General features: G+C 36.5%; 1 protein-coding gene across 4 annotated transcripts in view; it reads left to right on the top strand.

Moving 5' to 3' along the window:
* Positions 1-22818, top strand: part of LOC101896643 (heparan sulfate 2-O-sulfotransferase pipe) — a 227631-nt gene that overhangs the window by 149221 nt on the left and 55592 nt on the right. For all 4 annotated transcript variants that reach the window (XM_059129313.1, XM_059129314.1, XM_059129311.1 and 1 more), the window contains exon 4: positions 8173-8333. In XM_059129313.1, coding sequence (XP_058985296.1) covers positions 8173-8333 — 161 coding nt within the window. The remainder of the gene's footprint in view (positions 1-8172; positions 8334-22818) is intronic.

Below are 22818 nucleotides of genomic sequence, written 5' to 3'. Positions count from 1 at the left end.
CGTTGTATAGACCCTAATATTACGGTTACAATCGGCGCCTTTAAGATTTTACAGAATTTTTAACAGATTTTATTTATTTGAAAATTTCCAAATTAGTTCCAAATGGTCGAGGGTAATTAAAATTTGGCCCGGCCGAATTTAGAGCTTTTTTAATTGTTTTTTTGTTTACTATTTCATTTAAATTCAAATTTAAAATGTTTCTTCACTCACAATTTTCATTGAAATAACTTGCCTCCATCCCAAAATTTTTAAATTTCAAATTTGTTTTTGTGTCGAACAATTAAATGTTAACAACAAGACCACATAATCAATACACATCAACATCATTATCATTCTCATCACCGCCAGCATCAGCAGAAGTCTGCCCCCTTAGCACAAGCCAGTAATAATCATTACAATGGCCTGATCCACATCAGCATCGGCGTCATGAACAACCCAATCATTTGCAATAAATTTATTTGTTGCACCTGATGAAACATAAAAACTAAATCCCAATATTGCAATTTCTTTTGTTGTCGTAGTCGATGTTGCCACAGCTACCACCTCCACCTGGATGCTGCTGGAATGTTGTTTTGGTTTTTATGCACATTCCGGGATATTGTGGGAATGCCATTTCTTTTGTTCATTTTTATTGAAAAAGTGAGCATTGTTTTTTTAGTTCTTTAAATTCCAATAGATTTTTAGAACTTCTGAACCACCTCTCAAATAACTTCAAACAACTAACAGAACAGATGAGTCAAATGAAATAACCAAACTACCACACATAAATCAAAATAATAGACCAATAACAAAGAATGGTAGAAATTTCTCAATTTTAAACTCGACAAAACTACAAGTTTTAGGAATGAAAATGAAGGAGTTTTGGTCGAATCGGACATTTCAACAATCCTTTTGAATGTCTTGCGTAAAATTTAAAATTGAGAAAACATGTGTTTGATAAAATTGCATTGTTCCGGAATGAACTAGCTCAAAGGAAATATTCAACGAAAGGAACTGCATCCAATCCATTCGGTTATCTAGTCTATAAAACCAGTAAGGAAAAGTCAAAAGTCGGCCGGGCCGACTATGCATGCATATTTAGTAGAGCTCCCGTAAGAAAAGAATTTATTTGAAGCAGATCATACCATCAACATTTGGCTTTAGAGCAGTTATAGTTTGGTTTCAGAGGGAACTAACATATGGGAGGCATATCCAATTCTGAAGAGATTTTCACAAAATTTATGTTATATTTTGTATACCAAAAAACATTGCTATAGAGTGGGTGATATCACTTCGAGAAGGATTATATTAAAAAAATATACTACGAATGTGGGGGACTTAAACAGCAAATCGGATGAAATATATATATGAGAGCTATAGCTATATCTGAACCTATTTTCACCGAATTTCATGTACTTACTTCTAGACTGAATTCGGTCGGGTGCAGCAAAATTCAGGACTTTAGAACTGATATTGGCCATTTGGTATGCAATTAACCAGAATTCGGTTGAAGATATGTGTGGGAGCTATATCCAAATCTGAACCGATCTTGACAAAATTTGACACATGTGGTACCAAATATTATTGTGTTCGAATGCATATTACGAATGTAAGGGACTTAAACACCAAATCGGATGAAACACATATATGGGAGCTATAACTATATATGACCCGATTTTCACCAAAATTTGATCTACTTGCTTCTAGAATGAATTTGGTGGGATGTACCAAAATTCAGGTCATGTTGACTGATATTGGCTATTTGGTGCATGCACAATTAACCCGAAATCCATTGAACACCATATTTTTTACATTTGTTTTAAAATTTTATCGAATAAAAGCAAAAAATGTCGGAAATAGCATCAAATATATGAATAAGTTTAGATTTGTTCGAACTAGTCACCTTTGGCACTAATTATGGCCTTCAAACGGCGCCAATGAAACCGTCACACGCTGTCCGAATGTTGCTCTGCGGTATTTTGGCCCATTCCCGGCGAAGCGCTTGCCTGAGGTGATCGACACTTTGGTATTTTTTAGTGCCTACCTTTCTTTCCAAAATACTCCAGACACAATGGTCCAACGGATTGACATCCGGAGATTTTGGTGGTCATTGGGCGCTGGAAATGAAGTAAGGAACCTCATTTTGTAACCATTATTGGGTGGCGCATGCTGAGTGCGATGGTGCTGAGTCCTGTTGGAATGTCCAAGAGGTCTGCGGCCAAGACTTTAATACACCCTCCAGAATATTTTCGCGATAATATTCGGCATTTATCCTGATGCCACGGTCGATTAATACGAGCGGAGAGCGACCATAGGCTGTTATGGCGTCCACACCATCACAATGGCCGGCGCTTGAGTTCTGGTGGTCAACCGAAGGTGCACATTTTCAGCTGACTTCATTGACAAGTAAACACGATCATTTTATTTGTTTACACACTGCTGGACAACGAAGGATTTCTCATGGGAGAAACCCAAATTCGGCAGTTCGCCACTTTCGGCCAAGCGAAACAACTCTTTAGCTCTTTTGAGTCTATTTTCTTTACGTTGCGGTGTAAGTTCTTGCACTTTTTGGAATTTAAATGGCATTACCCTGAGCTCATTTTTCAATATTTGCCGAATGGAATATTGCGATATGTTCAGTTCACGAGCCATTTTTCGATCACTGCAACGCGGGTTTCGATCAAATCGCTTCTTTACTTTTCGAACCATTTCTGTTGATGTTAATGTCTTCTTCCGTCCACTTCCTTGACGTTGCTGGGCTACGCTACCAGTATCACGGTAACGAGCGATGGTACGAGACACAAAAGATTTATTCACATTTGCTCTAACGATAGCCACTTGTGGTTTTTTAGCCAAATATGAAGAAATCACACTATCACGCTCGAATTCTATCACGAATAACTTTTTTTCTGAAAAATTCCCACCAAAATGCTTTTGTAGGCTTGTAAACAATATAATGAGTTGTCACTGGAATAATTTTAACAGCTGTCGGACGAGTGGCTTAGAAATGACAGGAGTCTGCAATTGGTTGCATGTACCATATAAAGGTACCTCCGGATATTCAGTATTTTGATCGATTTTGTTACATTTTTCACGGATTTGCCTAAAAATTGGTATATGTAGTTCATAATGGGTTCTAGTTTCGGCGGCAGAACATTGAAAATGTAGGTCCCCGTTTTGCTCTAGCGCACATATAACGATACTCATCGATATTCGGTATTTTGATAATCCTAGCACCATTTACCCACGAAATTGTTTCAAATTTGGTATTTAAGAAGATTTGGTAGATGAAATTGAAATACAAAATTGTCTATAGAGGTTCCCGTTTTGGTATGACCCCGACCTCGCCCACTTTATGGTTTTTTGAAAAGTTTAACAGCATTATCCAAACGGCCTTACTGGTATTTGTAGTTTAAAGTGGAACGCGCTTGAATTCAGATACTTTTATATAAAAATATTTTCTTTACCTAAAGGTGGAGGATATTAAAAGTTTGACCCGGCCGAACTTAAAGTGTTTTACTTTTTTTTGAGAAGAAAAAAAAACTGATTTTAATAGATTTGAATATATGATTTCATTTGAAAATATTGTAAACAACGAAGTTTTGAAATATTTTATGTCCACCCTCCAAAAAAAATGTTTTTTTTTCACTGCTCTTAATTTAAAATGCATTAAATCCAAGAAAACCCCAACAACTTGCAAACGTTTTCGTATCTTAAAAAAAAGTAATAAACACAAAATGCCATAAAGGAAATAACAGCTGAAACCAAAGAAAATAGCATTAAAAGAAAAACACACAAAAACACCAGGATAGACATTAAAACGCGAAATTCGTTTTGGATTGCATCCCGAAGGGAAGAGCAGCAAACAAACTTTAAACAAAACGGCTAACTTTGAAATTCAAAAGAACAAAAATATAATTTGTCTTCACATTTTCACAGATGGTCAAGCAAAATTTATTTATTTTCCTTGTTGTTTTTTTTTTTTTTTGCGAGTACTCCTCCTATCTGTAGCTTTAACACACATTTCCTGTTAGTCCTGCTGTTAATGTCATTCCGGCAAGATAATACCAGGAAAAAATGAAAAAAAGGAAACTCTAACTCCAGTAACCACAAAACTTAGTTCAACTTTCATTTACACACGCTTATGGTAAAAAGTAAGAGAGAGAGAGAGGTGGGGAGAGGAGGGATGTGTAAAAAAAGATCCTCATGCCTTAAAAATCCATAAAAGAAATGACCACCATAGTTAAAAGAAAATCCCAGATATTAGTCACCGACTTAACATGTCACAGGTGATAATGGCCGTTTTGATGTCAAGTCGAAAGTTTAGCTTTTCGGTTAATTCAAAGGAAAACTAACCAAAGTTTTTCTATGAAAAACAACTTTTGCTCCACAAATATATTTACAGGAGCTTATCGGTATACGAATCATTTAACTAAAAATTAAAACTCAGAGTCACAACAAACATTTTTTTTGCAATCAAAAGGATTAAGAGAAAAATTCGTTGCCAGTTTAAGTGGAAAAATAATTAAATTCAAAACCTAGTGATTTCTGCAGGAAAGGTACAGGAAATTTTCCGTCAACTTTTCGAAGCTCTGAAGGGAAGTGACTTTATGCAGAAAAAAATATGGGTAAATCTTTATATATATCCTGGTAGTTCTCCTTAATAAAGCAGAGGCTTTTATTTAGGTTCGACTCGTGCAATCTTAAAAAAAGTATCAGTCGAATTTGTCGACAGATGTATAGCCTCAACGAATGTTCGATTATTTAAATATATTTTGACTTCTGTTATGATTGAAGTCAAATTGTTGACCCTCTATGGAGTAAGTTCCGATGGAAAGGGCCAATATTGTCCATTTCATATCGGACCTAAATAAATATGATATAAATATTGCGAAGTGCCAGGTTTGGACCATGTCGTCTACTTCCTTCACTTTATATGATATATGCGTTAATTTTTTTTAGAAAATGTTGTAAGGTACCAGATATACTCGACCGAAGTATTCCATTTTCACACTTCATCTAATACAGATCAAAATATTGGTATGGGCAAAATTACAAGAAAATCGAACATTTATATCCTATTTTATGCGAAATCATAAATTCCATATTCATCACAGGTTTCTGGCAAAAAGAGATACATTTAGAATATACAAATTTGAAGAATCGCTGACTTGTTTCGCAAGTTATGACAGATAAAAGCCTTGAAAATTGTGACCCTTTGTGGGTTAGTTAGCCCAATGGGTTCGCAGATATATATCATACTTAGAACAGATCCTGTTTTTGTAAAAATGTTTCTTTGTGTAAAATTTGGGAGAGTTGGATGCTATTTCGCTTTCTTTGAGCATTTTTTATAAAATCTTGAATGCTATGTGGGGGAGGTATCAGGCGAAATGGTCCGATCTCTACCATCATTATAACAGATCTCGTCTTGATGGAAATATTGAGATCTACCAAGTCTTAATGGAATCGGATGTTAATTTCGCGTTTTGTGAGCTTCATGGATATACAAAAATTTCAGCCTTTGTGGGGGAGGTACTAGAAGAAGTTTACCGTTATATTCTAGCTTCACGCCAGACCATGAGTTAATATAAATATTGTGATGTGTATAATTTGAAGACAATCGGAGTTGTACATCACATTTTATAAGAGTTATAATCATTCAAAATTTTGACCCTTTGAGGGGGAGGTACCAGAATGGATGGGCTGATATATCCCATCTGCACAGCAGATCTTGTGTTAGTAGAAATAGTGGGATGTGTGAAATACGAAGAGAACTGGATGCTTATTTCGGATTTTATGATCGATTTTTTCAATACTTTAACCCTCTTTGGGGAGGACCATAAGGAATGGTCCGATTTCCACCATCATTATAACCGATCTTGAGATGATTGAAATATTGAGATATGCTATGTCTGTATGGAATCGGATATTAATTTGGCGTTTCAATAGCTTTATGTATATATTTAAAATTTTGACCCTTTGTGGGGAGGTACCAGAAGGACTGAACCGATATATTCCATCTTCACGCCAACCTTGGGTTAATAAAAATATTTCGATGTGTGTAATTTGAAGATAATCTCACTCTTACATCACAGTTACAATAATTCAAATGTTGACCCTTTTTGGAGGAGGTGCTTGATGAAGTGGACCGATATTGTCCATTTTCGCTGATGCAAATGTTACGAGTGGCAAATTTGTAACATAATCGGGTTATCCTTTCTCCTTCTGCGGAGTAAAATATTTTTTTTTTTTTTTAAATTTCGATCTTTTGTGGGGGAGGTACCAGAAGGAGTGGACCGATACTGCCCATCTCCGAACTCGATCTAAGTGTGCCAATAATATTTCGATGTACCAAGTTTGCACGAAATCGGATTCTCCCTTCGAGTGTTATAGAACGCACCAGCCAGCCAGACGGATGGACATCGCTAGGATCTAAGACTGTTACTTCGATCAGGTACGTTTTGATATATCAAATGATATATACCCTCTCTAGGCATTTGACTAAAGGTATAATAATTATTGGGCTCCGATAAGACATTAGACAGATGATGAAATCTTGACAACAGGACCGTGAAGAGCTAACGATTTACGCTCCTTAACACAGTTCAATCGTTCAACTAGTTCAATCGATTATAAAAAAAACCTTTTCAATTTTACATTAGGACCTTCAAGATCTCGTGATTTTTGTGAAAAAAATAAAGGAAAATCCTGTCAAATATTGGTAATTTTCTTTGATACAAAAGGGACCTTTCATAAGGTTCAACTATATAGTGAGTTGTGCAGAAAAAATATGGAGAAACCCCGCCAAATTTTGGTAGCATTTCTTAACACGAAGGTTTAAAAAAAAAACATTCGACTCTTCCTATCTTAGAATAGATAAGAATAATTTTGTAACTGCGATTATACTTCGGGAAAATATATAGGAATCATAAAGACCCTCGAGAGCTTATGGTTATTCAGAAAAAGTTTGGAAAAATCTCGAAAATGTTGAGAGCTCTCCTTGAAACAGAGTACGCCTTTCCTTTCGATCATTCTTGGTATAGGCAAGTAAAAAATCAGTAAGTTCGGCCGGGCCGAACTTTGAATACCCTCCACCATTTGCAAATAATTTGGAAATTTTCAAAAAAAAAAATGGAATCCGTTAAAAATTCTGTTAAAATACCGAATATAGCCGTTATATTGGGGTCTATACGAAGACGTGGGCCTGCATAGGCAATATTTGCCATAGGCCATAAGAATATTCAAATACGAAACTTGAAAAAAAAAATTCGGTGAATAATGTAGCTACAATCATCAAAATACCGCATTTAAGGATGTACCGATATGTAGGGGCTATACGAAAACCAGGACCTGGGAAAGAGCAATTTTAGGTCAAAATTTCCTGTAAATTTTCTGTTACCCTTTAGGAACTTGCAACAATTTCGGTAAATATTGTGCCTAAAATCGTCAAAATACCGAATATCGGGAGGATTCGATATATGGAGGCTATGAGAACTCTTGGACCTGCATAGACAATTTTTTGTCATAGGCTGCAGTACCTATTAGAAACTTCAAATGGTAATTATGAATAATGTCTCTAAAATCATAAAAATACCAAATATTTGGATGTACCGTTATATGGAGGCTATACGAAGACGTGGATCTGCATACACAATTTTTTGTCATAGGCTGTAGTATTCATTACGAACTCTAAATACGAAATTTGAAACAACTCAGGTGAATAATGTCGCTAAAATTATCAGAACACCGAATATTGGGAGGTACCGTTGCAGGGGGCTACATGATATCGTGGACCTATATAGACAATTCTTTTTCAGGGGGTAAAGTGTAGGATATTATAAAATATGGGGATATCTGGTCAAATTTTGGCAGCTCCCCTCGACACAGAGAAGGCTTCTTTTAACATACGATTCGTTTAATCTTAGAATAGAAAAAATTCTACCTCATTTTTTATACTTTTAATAAAACAATCGAATATCCCCAATTTTCTATAAGTCACTGATTCAATTTCCCATCACCATCAAAAACTAGAGAACCTCCATCATACCACATCCATCAAAATTAAAATCACATTTGAACAATTTAAAAATCTGAAATTTTCTCTTTGTTTTCCTAGCAACTTTTTGTTTGTTTCCAATTTTTGTACTTTTTTTAACATCCTCTCGTCTTCTTCTTGTTTTTCTTTTTTTGCAGATCCGTTGAACTGATTGCCTTACTGGCCATATCCTGCACATTTTTCTTATTCATGCACACAAATAAACTCAACAGTCGCCTTAAAGAGATGGAAATGAAATTACAGCCATCAGAATTTTCAGCACTCGGTCTGACAGGCAGCAATCATTTGGATGGACCTAGTAAGTTAATCATGTTCATCATTTCCTGAATTCTGTTTATGCTTTGTGTCGTCGTCGTTGTTGTTGTTTTTGCCGTTCCCAGTAGCCAGAGATGGATGCAAGCTACCGCCAAAGCAGGGGTGGTAGTCACTGCTGCAATGTCAGTCAGCCACTGTCTTCTTTGTCGGTTATCCTCGAAACGAGAGAACAAAAAAAAACAAACCAAAAATGGTGAAGTAAGAAAGGAAAGCTGCTCTGGCAAAAATTTATCTTTACTGCAAATTTATGCAATTTTTGTACTTGAGAGAACAGTGCCCAGAAAAACAGAGGAATGGTAGGGCATTTGTTTTTATTTCATGTAAAAATAATAGGGAGAACAAGAAGAAGATGAAATGTCGTTGGGCGCCACTCAAAGTTGGAATATAAGTTTATACGATTTTGGAAAATGTTCCTAAAACAAATGTCATCGAATTCAGGTTCGATATATCCATTAAAAAACGGCCCAAAAATTGCAAAAAATTTTAATTTGGAAATTCGTTAATACCTTTTTCACCATGCTCTCATAAATCTCTGTTCGATTTTTAAACCCTCAACCATATGGCTGCAGAGGGCATATATCATTTGATACGATAAAAACGTGCCTCATCGAAATAACGGCTTTAGAATCTAGGTCTCTTTGGACCAAATCCATTTTAGGACATTTGGAGTCGAGCTAGCGATGTCCGTCCGTCGGTCTGTCTGGCTGGTGCGCACGATAACTCGAAGGGAGTACCCGATTTTGTCTAAACTTGGTACATCGTAATATTATTATTAAATACAGATCGAGTTCGGTGAAGGGCAATATCGGTTCACTCCTTCTGGTACCTACCCCACAAAAGGTCAACATTTTTAAAGATAATAATTTACTGCACAAAATGAGAAAGGATAATCCGATTTTGCTCCAACTTTGCAAATCCTAATATTTGCGTCAGTGCTAGGTCAGGTGTGAAAATAGACAATATCGGTCCACTCCATCAAGTACCTTCCCCATAAAGGGTCAAATTTTTGAATAATTATTCTTTTTATAAAATGTGATGTAAGAGTCCGTTTGTCTTCAAATTATTCGCATCACAATACCTCCCCCAAATAGGGTCAATAGGTTCTGATACCTCCCCCAAATAGGGTCAAAATTTTAAATATACATAAAGCTCTTGAAACGCCAAATTAATATCCGATTCCATACAGACATAGAATATCTCAATATTTCAATCATCTCAAGATCGGTTATAAAGATGGTGGAGATCGGACCATTCCTTCTGGTACCTGCCCAAAGAGGGTCAAAGTATTGAAAAAATCGATCATAAAATCCGAAATAAGCATCCAGTTCTCTTCATATTTCACACATCCCACTATTTCTACTAACACAGGATCTGCTGTGAGGATGGGATATATCAGCCCATCCATTCTGGTACCTCCCCCTCAAAAGGTCAACATTTTGAATGTTTATACCTCTCATAAAATGTGATATAAGAGTCCGATTGTCTTCAAATTAGTACCTACCTCAAAGAGGGTCCAAGTTTTGAAAAACCATGAACCTCATAAAACGTGAAAATAACATTCGATTTCATTCAGACTTTGTACATCTCAATATTACCATCAACTTAAGATCTGCTGTGAAGATGGAATATATCGGTCCACTCTTTCTGGAACCTCCCCCACAAAGGGTCAACATTGCGAATATCCATGAAGCTCATGAAACGCGAAATTAATATACGATTCCATACAGACTTAGCACACCTCTATATTTCTATTAACTCAAGATGTGTTGCAATGGTGGTAAAGATCGGACCATTCCTTCTGGTACCACCCCCACAAAGGGTCACAATTGTGAATATCCATGAAGCTCATAAAACGAGAAATTAACATCCGATTCCATTCAGACTTGGTACATCTCAATATTTCCATCAAGCGAAGATCTGCTATAATGATGGTAGAGATTGGACCATTTCGGTACCTCCCCCACATAGCATTCAAGATTTTATAAAAAAAAATGCTCAACGAAAGCGAAATAGCATCCAACTCCCTCCAAATTTCACACATAGGAACATTTTTGCTAAAACAGAATCTGTTCTAAGAATGATATATGTCTGCGAACCCATTCGGCTAACTAACCCACAAAGGGTCACAATTTTCAAAACTTTTATCTGTCATAACTTGCGAAACAAGTCAGCGATTCTCCACATTTTGATATTCTAAATGTGTCTCTCTTTACCGGGAAACCTGTGATGAATATGGAATTTATGATTTCGCATAAAATAGGATATAAATGTTCGATTTTCTTGTAATTTTGCCCATACCAATATTTTGATCTGTATTAGATGAAGTATGAAAATGGAATACTTCGGTCGACGATATCTGGTAACTCACGCACATATTAATATTTTCTAATAATTATCCCATATCTCTTATAAAGTCAAGAAAGTACTCGATATAGTCCAAACCTGTCATGTCACAACATTTATATCCTATTTATTTAGGTCCGATACGAAATGGACAATATTGGCCCATTACTTCGGAACCTACTCCATAGAGGGTCAACAATTTGAATAATTATAACAGAAGTCAAAATATATTTCAATAATCGAACATTGGCTGAGGGTATACATCTATCTACCCGGCTGATACTTTATAACTTGTTTAAAATTTCAATTGCATCTATCCAATTTGTCATCCCATTGGCGAGACACCCTTTTGCAAAGTCGCAGATTTTCCTTTTAATTTCTCTCCCTTTTCCACGACTGAGTAAATATTGCAAAAAACGGTGCTTCAGCTGAAAGTAGTTTTTCGTCTTATGCTGACAGTTTGTCCATCATTTGCCAAAAAGTGAATTTTTATTTTGTCCTGCTAGTATCATCTTCAAAATGTGCGTATAGAAAATAGAAACATAGCAAAGAGGAGATTTCGAAATTAACAAAATTTACTGGGTTGAGTTAACTGCACATTTTTTTTCCAATGATTTTTATTATTTAGGGGCTGGAAATGGAGTCTTGATATATTTTGGCTATTTCTGAGGGGGTCTATTATTTTGGCAAACATTACCTAAACGACATAATTTGTACCCGCTACGAAATCTGCTCACTTATGAACATTTTGGAAACTTTAGAAAATCTGTCAACATAAGTACGTACGTATGTATGCGTGTATGTATTTGCCATTCATGCAGCCATTTAGTTATGTACACACAATTGTACTATTTACCAGGTTTATTCAGCCGTTAAACGGTGTTAGGAATTAACATAAATAAATAAAAAAAATTGCACAAAAGCTAAAAAAAACAGACTAACGAGCCGAATTTATGTTTATTTTGTTTGCTATGTTTATTTTTATTTATTTTTTTCGTATTTTTGTAGTTGTACTTATTTTATTTAGTACTGGAGTCAAAAATACTACCATTCAAGAAATCAGGTCAGATCTGAGTAGTTTTAGAAATATTTAAAAAAAATATAACTTCAATTCAAAAATATTGAAGATTAATTTAAACACGTAACAAGTTAAACAGCATCAGTCGGTTCTACCGACAGACGTATACCCTCAGCCAATGTTCGATTATATAAATATATTTTGACTTCTGTTATGATTATTCAAATTGCTTACCCTAACTGGAATAGGTTTCGAAGGAATGGGCCAATATTGTCCATTTCATATCGGACCTAAATATGGTTTCTCAAAATCTTGAACCTCATGTGGGGAGGTACTGGAAAAAATAATTCGACCATCTTTATAACAAACCTTGTGTTGATGGAAATATTGAAATGTGCCAAGTCTGAATGGAATCGGATGTTAATTTCGCGTTTTTTCATGGATATTCAAAATTATGACCCTTTGTGGGGGTGGTACCAGAAGGATTAAACCGATATATCCCATCTTCACAACAGATCTTGTGTTAGTAGAATTAAAGGAATGTGTCAAATATAAAGATAATCTGATGCTTATTTCGGATTTTGTGAACGTTTTTGGGTATTCAAAATTTTGACCCTTTGTGGGGGAGGTACCAGAAGAAATGGTCCGATCTCTACCGCCTTTATAACAGATCCTGTGTTGATAGAAATATTCAAATTTGCCAAATCTGAATGGAATCGGATTTTAATTTCGTGTTTTATGAGCTTCATGAATATTCAAAATTTTGACCCTTTGTGGGGGAGGTATCAGAAGGAGTGGACCGATATATTTCATCTTCACACCAGAACTTGGTTTCATAAAAATATTGTGATGTATGAAATTTGAAGACAATCGGACTCTTACATCACATTTTATAAGAGTTATAATTATTCAAAACTTTGACTTTTTGTGGCGGGAGGTACTTAATGGAGTTGACCGATATTGTCAATTTTCGCAGCTGATGTAGCACAAGTTGGAGCAAAATCGGATTATTCTTTCTCTTTCTGCACAGTAAATTAGTATCTTTAAAACTGTTGAAATTTTGTGGGGAAGGTACCAGAAGAAGTGGACCGATATTGTCCATCTCCGAACTCAATCTATGTTTGACAATTATATTACGATGTACCAAATTGGGATCAAATCGGATACTTCCTTCGGGAGACAGACAGACGGACATCGCTAGATCGACTCCAAATGTCCTTAAACGGATTTGGTCCAAAGAGACGTATTTAGACCCTATGTTGCTGTATTGGTTATTAACATCTTGTATCTTTTGACCTTCATATGTATAATGTGCAGGACACAGATTTGCTTTTTTACTCGGAAGCGAAACTTGCTCGCGATTGCTTAAAGGGTGCGAGTTTTTTTACGGAGTCCACTCTTCACTCATTTCTTTTGCGTGAGAACACAACCGAGTCACTGATGTATGAATATTTGAGTGGGAGTAGAATCGCGCCAAAAATAGAGCAAAAATTTGCTCTACGAGTGTGAGGGGATTTATTTATTTCTTTTATTTTATTTATTTATTTATTTTTTTTTTTTTTTTGAAAATTGGCTATATAGGTCCAGGTTTAAATATAGCCACCATATACCTGTGCCTCCCTAAATTCGGTATTTTGATGTTTTTAGTGGCATTATTCACCGGAATTGTTTCAAATACCGTTGTTGAAGTTCCTAATAGATACTACAGCCTGTGATGATAAGCTGCCTATGCAGGTCCACGTCTTCGTATAGGCCCCATATAACGGCACCTCCCGATATTCGATATTTTGATGATTTTAGCGACATTATCCACCGGAATTGTTTCAAATTTGGTATTTGAAGTTCGCAATGGATACTAGAGAAAATTGTCTTTGCACACCCACGTTTTAGTATAAACCTCCAGATATTAGTATATCCCTATATTCGGAATTTTGATGATTTTAGCTACATTATATCAAGTTTCGCACATTAATATTGTAATGGCTTATGACAAAAATTGACTATGAAGGTCCACGTCGGCAACACTTGGTATTTAAAGGATTTGAACAGAGTTTTTAGCGGATTTTATTTTTTTGAAAATTGCCAAATTCGTTCCAAGTGGTGGAAAGTAATCAAAATTCTGCCCGGCCGAACTTACAGCTTTTTTACTTGTTTAAATAATCAAAATACCGAATATCAGGAGGTATAGTTATGGCAGGCTACATCAAAACAAAAGCCTATATGTATATACAAATACATCAGACCAAAATTGTTTCCAGCTGGTAGCTCTACCTTACCTTTTCATTGTAACATGGGGAAATTGTATACGTATTATTACAGCTGATCAATATTTGAGTAGTTCGCATTCATGCAGTTATCGTTACGAAAAACATACCACATTACCGTCTTGAGAGAGTAAAATTCTTGAATGGTAGATGTTAAACAGTTGCGGAAATAACTTACTTGTTATTTATAAAATTTTTACTTTTATTTTATTTTGTAATTTATTTCGTTATGATTTTCGTAAAAAAATTAACAGATGTGTTATATGTTTTCGTACTGTTACACCACTAACCTCCATAACTTCACTTACTTGTCATAAATGATGGCGCCCAAATGGCTGGCTAGCTTACAGTGCAGGCATCGTTTTTTCTTCACTCTCTTGTCCCTGTAGTATTTTAAAACAGCAATGCAATCACAGTTGAAAATCTCCCATTGTTCAGGTATTCATATGTTCGTTTGTTGCCATCAATGCCAGCAACCAAAACTGGACACATATTTCAGGCAACCACTGCCGTTGTTGCCAGTTGATGATGATCAATATTTATCAAGTTGGTTGGCTCGCTGGCTGGTTGGCTGTTTGGTGTTGGTGGGAGAACAACAATAGAAGAAATAAAAAGTGTAACTCCACTTGGTTAGAGTTGGTTGGCCAACCGAAAAAGAATTGAATATAAATTGAACGCACGAATCGCAACACAACACAACGGCGATAAAAATGTGGTGCAACAGAACCAATGAGTATTGTATTGTACCACATAGCAACACACTTGTGCTCAAGACGATGGGGAGGAGAGTGGAAAAGGTGCGATCAAAATAAAGCGATTTTATAAATAAAATATAATGCTCTCTTAGGGGAGAATAAATGTACGTAGCTGAAATTATTAAGCTAAACCATAAATACGCTAAAATTAAAAATAAAAGGGTTGATTGATTTGTTTATTCTCTCTCAAATTAGTATGCTCTCTTTCGACAAACTAATTCGACAGTATTTTTATAACAGGCCTGCTCAAGAAACAATGCTTGCTCACAAGTACAATTTCTCTTTGCCTTTGTCTTTGCCGAAATGTACTCTATCATTCATTCTCATGATCATTTTTTTTCTAATAACCATGCAACATGTTCGTCTGGTCTCATCCTAGCCACACCACTTGTGCCGATGACTCTGAAATTGGATTTTTTTCGAAGGATCTGTAATATTTTCAAAGGAGGGTACTTTGAAAAGGAGGGTATATTAACATTGTCATTCCATTTGTAAAACCAACTGATTTAAACTATATATTTATTTAAAATAGCAGATTTTATTTATAGATCGTCTATATAGACTTCCAGGTCTTCTTCTATAAAGACGTCTGGCCTTCAGATTTTTTGGTACAGAGACACCAGACCTTGTCTGTTCATGTTCACTTTAGTATGTTTAGCTCATTAATATAGACTACTCTACGAGAAGACTCCGGTCTTCCATTCTTTGGCAACAAAAAAAACAACCTAGCGGTCAGTTTATCTGCGATAATCCCCTGATTTTCACTTCGTCGGTCAATTGACAACCTGGCCTTCATTTCGTATATAACGACTACCTGGCCTTTAGCTCGTCTATAACGACTCCCTGGCCTTCAGTTCGTCTATAACGACACCCTGGCCCTCAGTTCGTCTATAACGACACCCTGGCCTTCAGTTCGTCTATAACGACACCCTTGCCTTCAGATCGTCTATAACGCCTCCCTGGCCTTTAACTCGTCTATAACGACTCCCTGGCCTTCAGTTCGTCTATAACGACTCCCTGGCCTTCAGCTCGTCTACAATGACTCTCTGGCCTTCACCTCGTCTATGACGACTCCCTGGTCTTCAGATCGTCTATAACGACCCCCTGGCCTATAGCACATCTATAACAAGTCCCTAGCCTTTAGCTCGCCTATAATGATATCCTGGCCTTCGGCTCGTGTACAATGACGTTCTGGCCTTCAGCTGGTCTATGACAACTCCCTGGCTTTCAGCTCGTCTATAACAACTCTCTGGCTCTCAGTTCGTCTATAACGACTCCCTGGCCTTCAGTTCGGCTATAACGACTCCCTGGCCTTCAGCTCGTCTACAATGACTCTCTGGCCTTCACCTCGTCTATGACGACTCCCTGGCCTTCAGATCGTCTATAACGACCCCCTGCGTTTCAGCTCGTCTATAACGATTACCTGGCCTATAGCACATCTATAACAAGTCCCTAGCCTTTAGCTCGTCTATAACGATTTCCTGGCCTTCAGCTCGTCTACAATGACGTTCTGGCCTTCAGCTCGTCTGTGACGACTCCCTGGCCTTTAGATTGTCTATAACGACCCCCTTTGTTTCAGCTCGTCTATAACGATTCCCTGGCCTACAGCACATCTATAACAAGTCCCTAGCATTAAGCTTGCCTATAACAATTCCCTGGCCTTCAGCACGTCTATAACGACTCCCTGGCCTTCAGCTGGTCTATGACAATTCCCTTGCCTTCAGATCGTCTATAACGACCTCCTGTGTTTCAGGTTGTCTATAACGATTCCCCGGCCTTCAGATCGTCTATAACGACCCCCAGCGTTTCAGCTCGTCTATAACGATTCCCTGGCCTTCAGCTCGTCTATGAAGACTCCCTGGCCTTCAGCTCGTCTATAACGACTTTAAAAAAAAGATAAAGGACACAATACTGTATAACACATGGTTGCAGGGGTTGATGGTAGAAAAATGTGTCAGAAAAGATTTTGGCGATAATTTGATCATTTCTATAATTATGGCGCCCAAAGCGACTCTAAGATTAAAGGTTTCATCCTCTACCTATTGAACTAACCAACAACGACAGCGTAGCGCCACTGTAGGTGGCAAATAACAATACTTCGACGTTGAGATATAACCCTACCAAAATTCTACCGACGTAGTAAGAGATCGATATGACGTATTTAGTGGTCGATATGAACAATTCTATTTATATTTACAGCATTTTGCTTGAAAATCAAATTTATTGCCGGTTGGTAGTTTGTTTACATCCCCTTGCTGGGTATCTAAGAAAAATGTAACTGATGTGGAACTGTGGAACTGCTTATCCCGAAGGCTCTACCTTGTTGTACTCTTGCTATAGCTGGCCTGATTAATTTCATAATTTCATTCCTTTGCTCGCTCGTATTAATTGCTCTCGAACACATTTTTATTGCCGCCACCAACCATGGTGGTAATGCTCAATTTCGTCAGCACTGAGCAACAACTTTACCAGTCATCCATCCCAGTGGAGTATTTACCGGGCAAAGCTGAGTTTGCTTTTCTTTGAGCGTCACAATCATCACAGAAAAAAAAAAGAACAGCAACAACATGATGTTGAATTAATTTTTCAAAAAAAAAAAAAAAAAAATCGGGAAAAAAAATAAGAAATGTCGACTTTGTCTGCTTTTGGGACAAAAAGACAGAAATATGCGGTATACACACACCAGAAACAAAAAAAAACCGTAACACAAACTATGCAAACAATTCGTTAAACAATGTTTTAAATAAATTGTGCGATACGATTCTTGTGCATTGAATGTGTTGCCACTTTGGGGGGAGGGAGTATGTGTGAATGTCTGTCTGCCTGTGTATGTATGGGTGTGCGGACGTGTGCAAGTGCGTTTGTCGAGCGAGAAACATTTGTGCGCTTTGTGGCAAAAGCCACTCAGACAAAAAGTGAACAGACGTCCCAATATCATTGGTAGCATCCCAGGGCATGTACTGCTAACGAGGGTGGGGAGATAAGCCAAGCAATGAGGCTAACAACCCCATAGCCATGAGATAACCTAAGAAGACATCCTTTAGTACATTTTTACTTAAATTCCAAGTATTAGAGTATATTTGCCAAGAATGAAATTCCGGCTCACACATTCAACAAATGTTTTATGTTCCCCAACATTTCTACCCCACCCCCTCCTTTAATCGTATGAAAAAGTACTTCTGGTATATTTGTGGTATGGAAAACAATTTATACTATTTTGCACCTGTAATAATAAAATGTTGCACAATGAAATGTTTGATAAAAATTCATGCGTACATAAAATACATACATACACACATATATACGTGTGTACATATATATGTATGTGTGTACATTCGCCAGCACACCCACATCAATGTACACACACCGGCTCGTATACCTTTTTATGTACAAAGTTGAACATGTTAAATATTTCGTTCTTTTTCAACAAATTGAAATATGGAATAAAAAAAACTTGGTCAAATTGTCGTCCAATGGAAAAGAAGTTCGTAGATATGCCCGTACATGTGTGTGTGTGCTCTGGTAAAGTTTAAATGATTGTTCATTTAAAAATTAAGGAGCGGTAAACTAAATTTACAAAGTAAAGTTAACATTTTTTTTTTTTTTTGGTGTATTATTTCAATTTTCTATGGCAACAATTTTTAATTAAATTAATAAATTTAGGAAAACTTCTTTAACGCTAGGATAAGGCAGGATATATTCAGAGCAAAAATACATATTGCTTAACGAGTTACCAACCCATTATTTTTGTCCCTGAATTAAATAAGTACATATTTAAACCAGTAAGGACAGGTCGAAAGTCGGGCGGAAGCGAACATATGATACCCAACACTACTTGGCGTATTTAGTAGAGCTCCTGCAACAAAAAAAAATGTTATGATGGAAATTTATTTGAAGTAGATCATAACAACTATGAACCTTATTTGAATGTATATCATGGCTTTAGACTTATCACAATTTGGGAACTATATCCAAATCAGAATCGATTTTCAGCAAATTTGATTTTTATGATATTACTTCAACAAGGATTATATTAAAAATTATTTATTGGATACACCGATATACCGCACCGAGTTTCACGAAGTGGAAAAATTCGGTTAAATATGAAAAAATCTATCCAATTTGGGCTGATATTACATATTTGGTGGACATTAACCATAAAATCAGATGAATATGTATATCGAAGATATATAAAAATCTGAACAGATCTTGATAAAAAAATTAGCAGAGGCATATTCAAACTGTATCTGATGTCCGGTATCAAAAAGTATTGTTGTGAAGTACATATTACGAATGTGAGGAACTTTAACGCCAAATCGATTTCACCAAATTGTATGTACTTGCTTCTGGGCTCAATTCTGTCGGAATTGCCAAAATTCAGTCCATTTGGGCTGATATTTGCCATTTGGTGCACAATGAACCTTAAATCGGATAAAGACATATATGGAAATTATATCCAAATTTGATCCGATCTCGATACATTTTGATAGAGGTGTTTCTGAGCTGTATCTTATATCTGGTACAAAATATCTTTCTTGTGGAGTGCATATTACGCATGTGAGGGATTTTAACACTAAATCGAATGAAACGTATATATGGGAGCTATAGCTTTATATGAACCAATTTTCACCAAAATTTTAAGTCTACTTCTGGGTTGAATTCCGTCGGAAGCACCAAAATTTAGTCCATTTGGGCTGATATCGGACGAAAAAACCTTAAATCGAATAAAGATATATATGAGAGTTGCATCCAAATCTGAACCGATATTGACAGCTGAAACATATATATGGGAGCTATAGCTATATCTGAACCGACTTTTACCAAATTTGTATAACTTTCTTCTAGGCTTAATTCAGTCGTATGTGCCAAAAGTCTGGTTAGTTAGACTGATATTGGCCAATTGGTGCTCAATAAAAGACAAGTCGGACGAAGATACATATGGGAGATATATCTAAAATTCGACCGATTATCTCCAATTTCAATAGGGTTCGTCCTCGGGTCAAACAAATATTGTTTGTTTTAAAATTTCATCTCAATCGGATAATAAAAGCGACCTGCATTTTGTTCAAAAAAATACATGCACAGACGGACAGCATAAATCGACCCAGAATGTGTTTCTATGCAGATCATAAGAAGGAACTATGGATCTTACTCGCTTCCTTCTCTATGTTACAAACAGATGTACATAGAAATAATACCCTAACCACAGGGTGGTGTTGGGTATAAAAACCTACCTTTAAGTACTTTTTATATCCTCCACCATACATAGTATAGAGGGTATATTAAGTTCGTCATTCCGTTTGCAACTCATAGAAGAATAGAATAAGATAGAAAGCTAAAATTTTACACAGATCCGTCTTTTGTCTGCAGGCAGATCAAGTTCGAAGATGGGCTGTATCTGTCCACTATATCGTATAGCCCCCGTACAACGATACCCCCGATATTCGGTATTTTGATTATTTTAGCCCCTTTTTTTAATGAAATTGTCTGAAATTCTACACAAGGAGTTCTTTGTGGATACCCACTCCTTGAAAGAGAATTGTCTATTTGGGTCCACTATATCGTATAGCCCCCATATAACGGTACCCCCCGATATTCCATATTTTTATGGTTTCAGCTAAAATTTTCTATGGAATTGTCCTAAAATCCACATAAGGGGTTCCTTCTGGGTACTTCATCCCCTAGAAGAGAATTGTCTAAATAGATCCACGTTTTAGTATAGCGCCCATATAACGGTAACCCCAGATATTCGTTATTTTCATGATTTTTGAGACTTTAGTCACCGGAATTGTTTCAAATTTCATATTTAATGTTCAGAACCGCAACAACAGCCTATGACACAAATTACTTATGCAGGACCACGTCTTTGTATAGCCCCCATATAACGGTTTTCATTTGAGCGGTATTTTTCGACGGATTTTTTTTTTAAATTTTTCAAGTTTCTTCGAAATAGTGGAGGGTATAAAAACTTAGCCGGTTTTTCACTTGGTTATTTACGAACGCTGAGAGCTGGGCGTTTGAAGTTTCTGGGTTTTTGGAAATCATATGCCAACGGAACGAAAAATACTTAAAGAAACAAAAGTCTTAATTGGGATATGTATGGTATAACAAAATTATTTGGCGTTTAAAAAAAAACCTAGAGAATTGAAATTTGGCAAATTTGGAAAATCATACGTGTGGGGAACAAAAAATACTAAAAGTTACAAAATTTGAGTTTTTTATGTGGATCGGTCTCAGGTGCGATATGGTTGAAATCCGAACTTCATGCATACAAAATGTAGCTTGAGGGTCAATTTTATTGATAAACGGCGGCAGATTTGGAATTGAAATTCTTATTTCATCGGAGTTCAAAAACAATGTTGTACCTCTTGGCAAATTTCTCGCTCTTATCAATCAATAACAATGTTGTAACGTCCAGTACCCTTTTAGTATGAAGTTCCAAAAATACCGATGAATTCTACCTCTCAACATAAAGGGTGAGTTGAATTTTCGTACTTAAAGGGGCGGTCAGAAACAGGAGTCGAAACAATAACATTGATATTTTCAATAGTGCAGATATAAGGCTGTACTTTCCGAAATTCATACTATTTTAATTAAGCGATAGGTGGGAGTTAGAATGTTGAAACTTTGTATAAGGGTTACCCCTTTCGTAGGGAGGCGGAATATGTTGCCAATTGTGTGAAATTTCACACTTTAAGGGTACGCTAACCGTTCTGAATGGTAACGGTTCGGGATTTCGTATTATTTGGTACAACAAGTAAAAAAAAAACATTAAATTCGGCCGGGCCAAACTTTTAATACCCTCCACCTTAGGGTAAAGGAAACATGTGGCAAAAACCAGTAAAATGCCGAATATCGGGAGGTTCCGTTATAAGGGGGCTATACCAAATCGTGGACCTACACATGCAAGGTTCCACCAACGGAGCTAGAACCCATTATGACCTACAAATACCAATTTTCAGACAAATACGTAAAATATGTGGCAAAAATCATTAAATTACCGAATATCGGGAGGTACCGATATATGGGGAGTATACCAAAACCTGGACCTATAATTACAATGACTCGCCACACGAACTGGGACCCATTATGATCTACAACTACCAAATTTTCAGTGAAATTCGTGAAAAATGTGACAAAAATCATCAAAATAACGAATATTGGGAGGTACCGTTATATGGGGACTATACCAGAACGTGGACCGATATATCTCATTTTCAATACCAACCATCCTAGACACAATACCAATCGCTCTGGTCAAATAATGTGGGCTGTATCGTGATTTCAACAGACAGACAGACAGACGGACATCGTTAAATCGACTTAGAATTTTATGCTGATTATTAATATATATTCTTTATGGGGTCTACGACGAATATTTAAGGATGTTACAAACGGAATGACAAAGTTAATATACCCTCCTTTCCAAGGTGGAGGGTATAAAAAGAACTAAGATTTTATTGATCAATAAATTTACTTAAACTAATATTGAATATTGGATTTTTATACCCTCCACCATACTATGGAGGGTATATTAACTTTGTCATTCCGTTTGTAACTCCTCGAAATACTCATATCAGACCCAACAAAGTATATATATTCTTGATCAGCGTAAAATTCTAAGTCGATTTAGCGATGTCCGTCTGTCTGTCTGTCTGTCCGTCTGTCTGTCTGTCCGTCTGTCTGTCTGTCCGTCTGTCTGTCTGTTGTAATCACGCTATCTTTCGAATGAATTGAGATAGGTGGCTAAAATTTTGCACACATGTTTATTTTTCCAGTAGGCAGGTTAAGTTCGTAAATGGGCCATGTAGGTCCACGTTTTCATATAGCCCCCATATAACGGTACCTCCCTATATTCGGTATTTTGATGATTTTAGCGACATTATTCACGGGAATTGTTTCAAATTTGGTATTTGAAGTTCGAAATGGATACTACACCCTAAGACAGAAAATTGTCTGTGCAGGTCCACGTCTTCATATAGCCCCCATATAACGGTACCTCCCTATATTCGGTATTTTGATGATTTTAGCGACATTATTCACGGGAATTGTTTCAAATTTGGTATTTGAAGTTCAAAATGGATACTA

The sequence above is a fragment of the Musca domestica genome, unplaced genomic scaffold (genome assembly GCF_030504385.1).
Source record: "Musca domestica strain aabys unplaced genomic scaffold, Musca_domestica.polishedcontigs.V.1.1 6, whole genome shotgun sequence".
Classification (NCBI taxonomy): domain Eukaryota; kingdom Metazoa; phylum Arthropoda; class Insecta; order Diptera; family Muscidae; genus Musca; species Musca domestica.
Note: the sequence above shows the minus strand (reverse complement) of the source record. Positions and strands in the feature narration are given on the sequence as shown.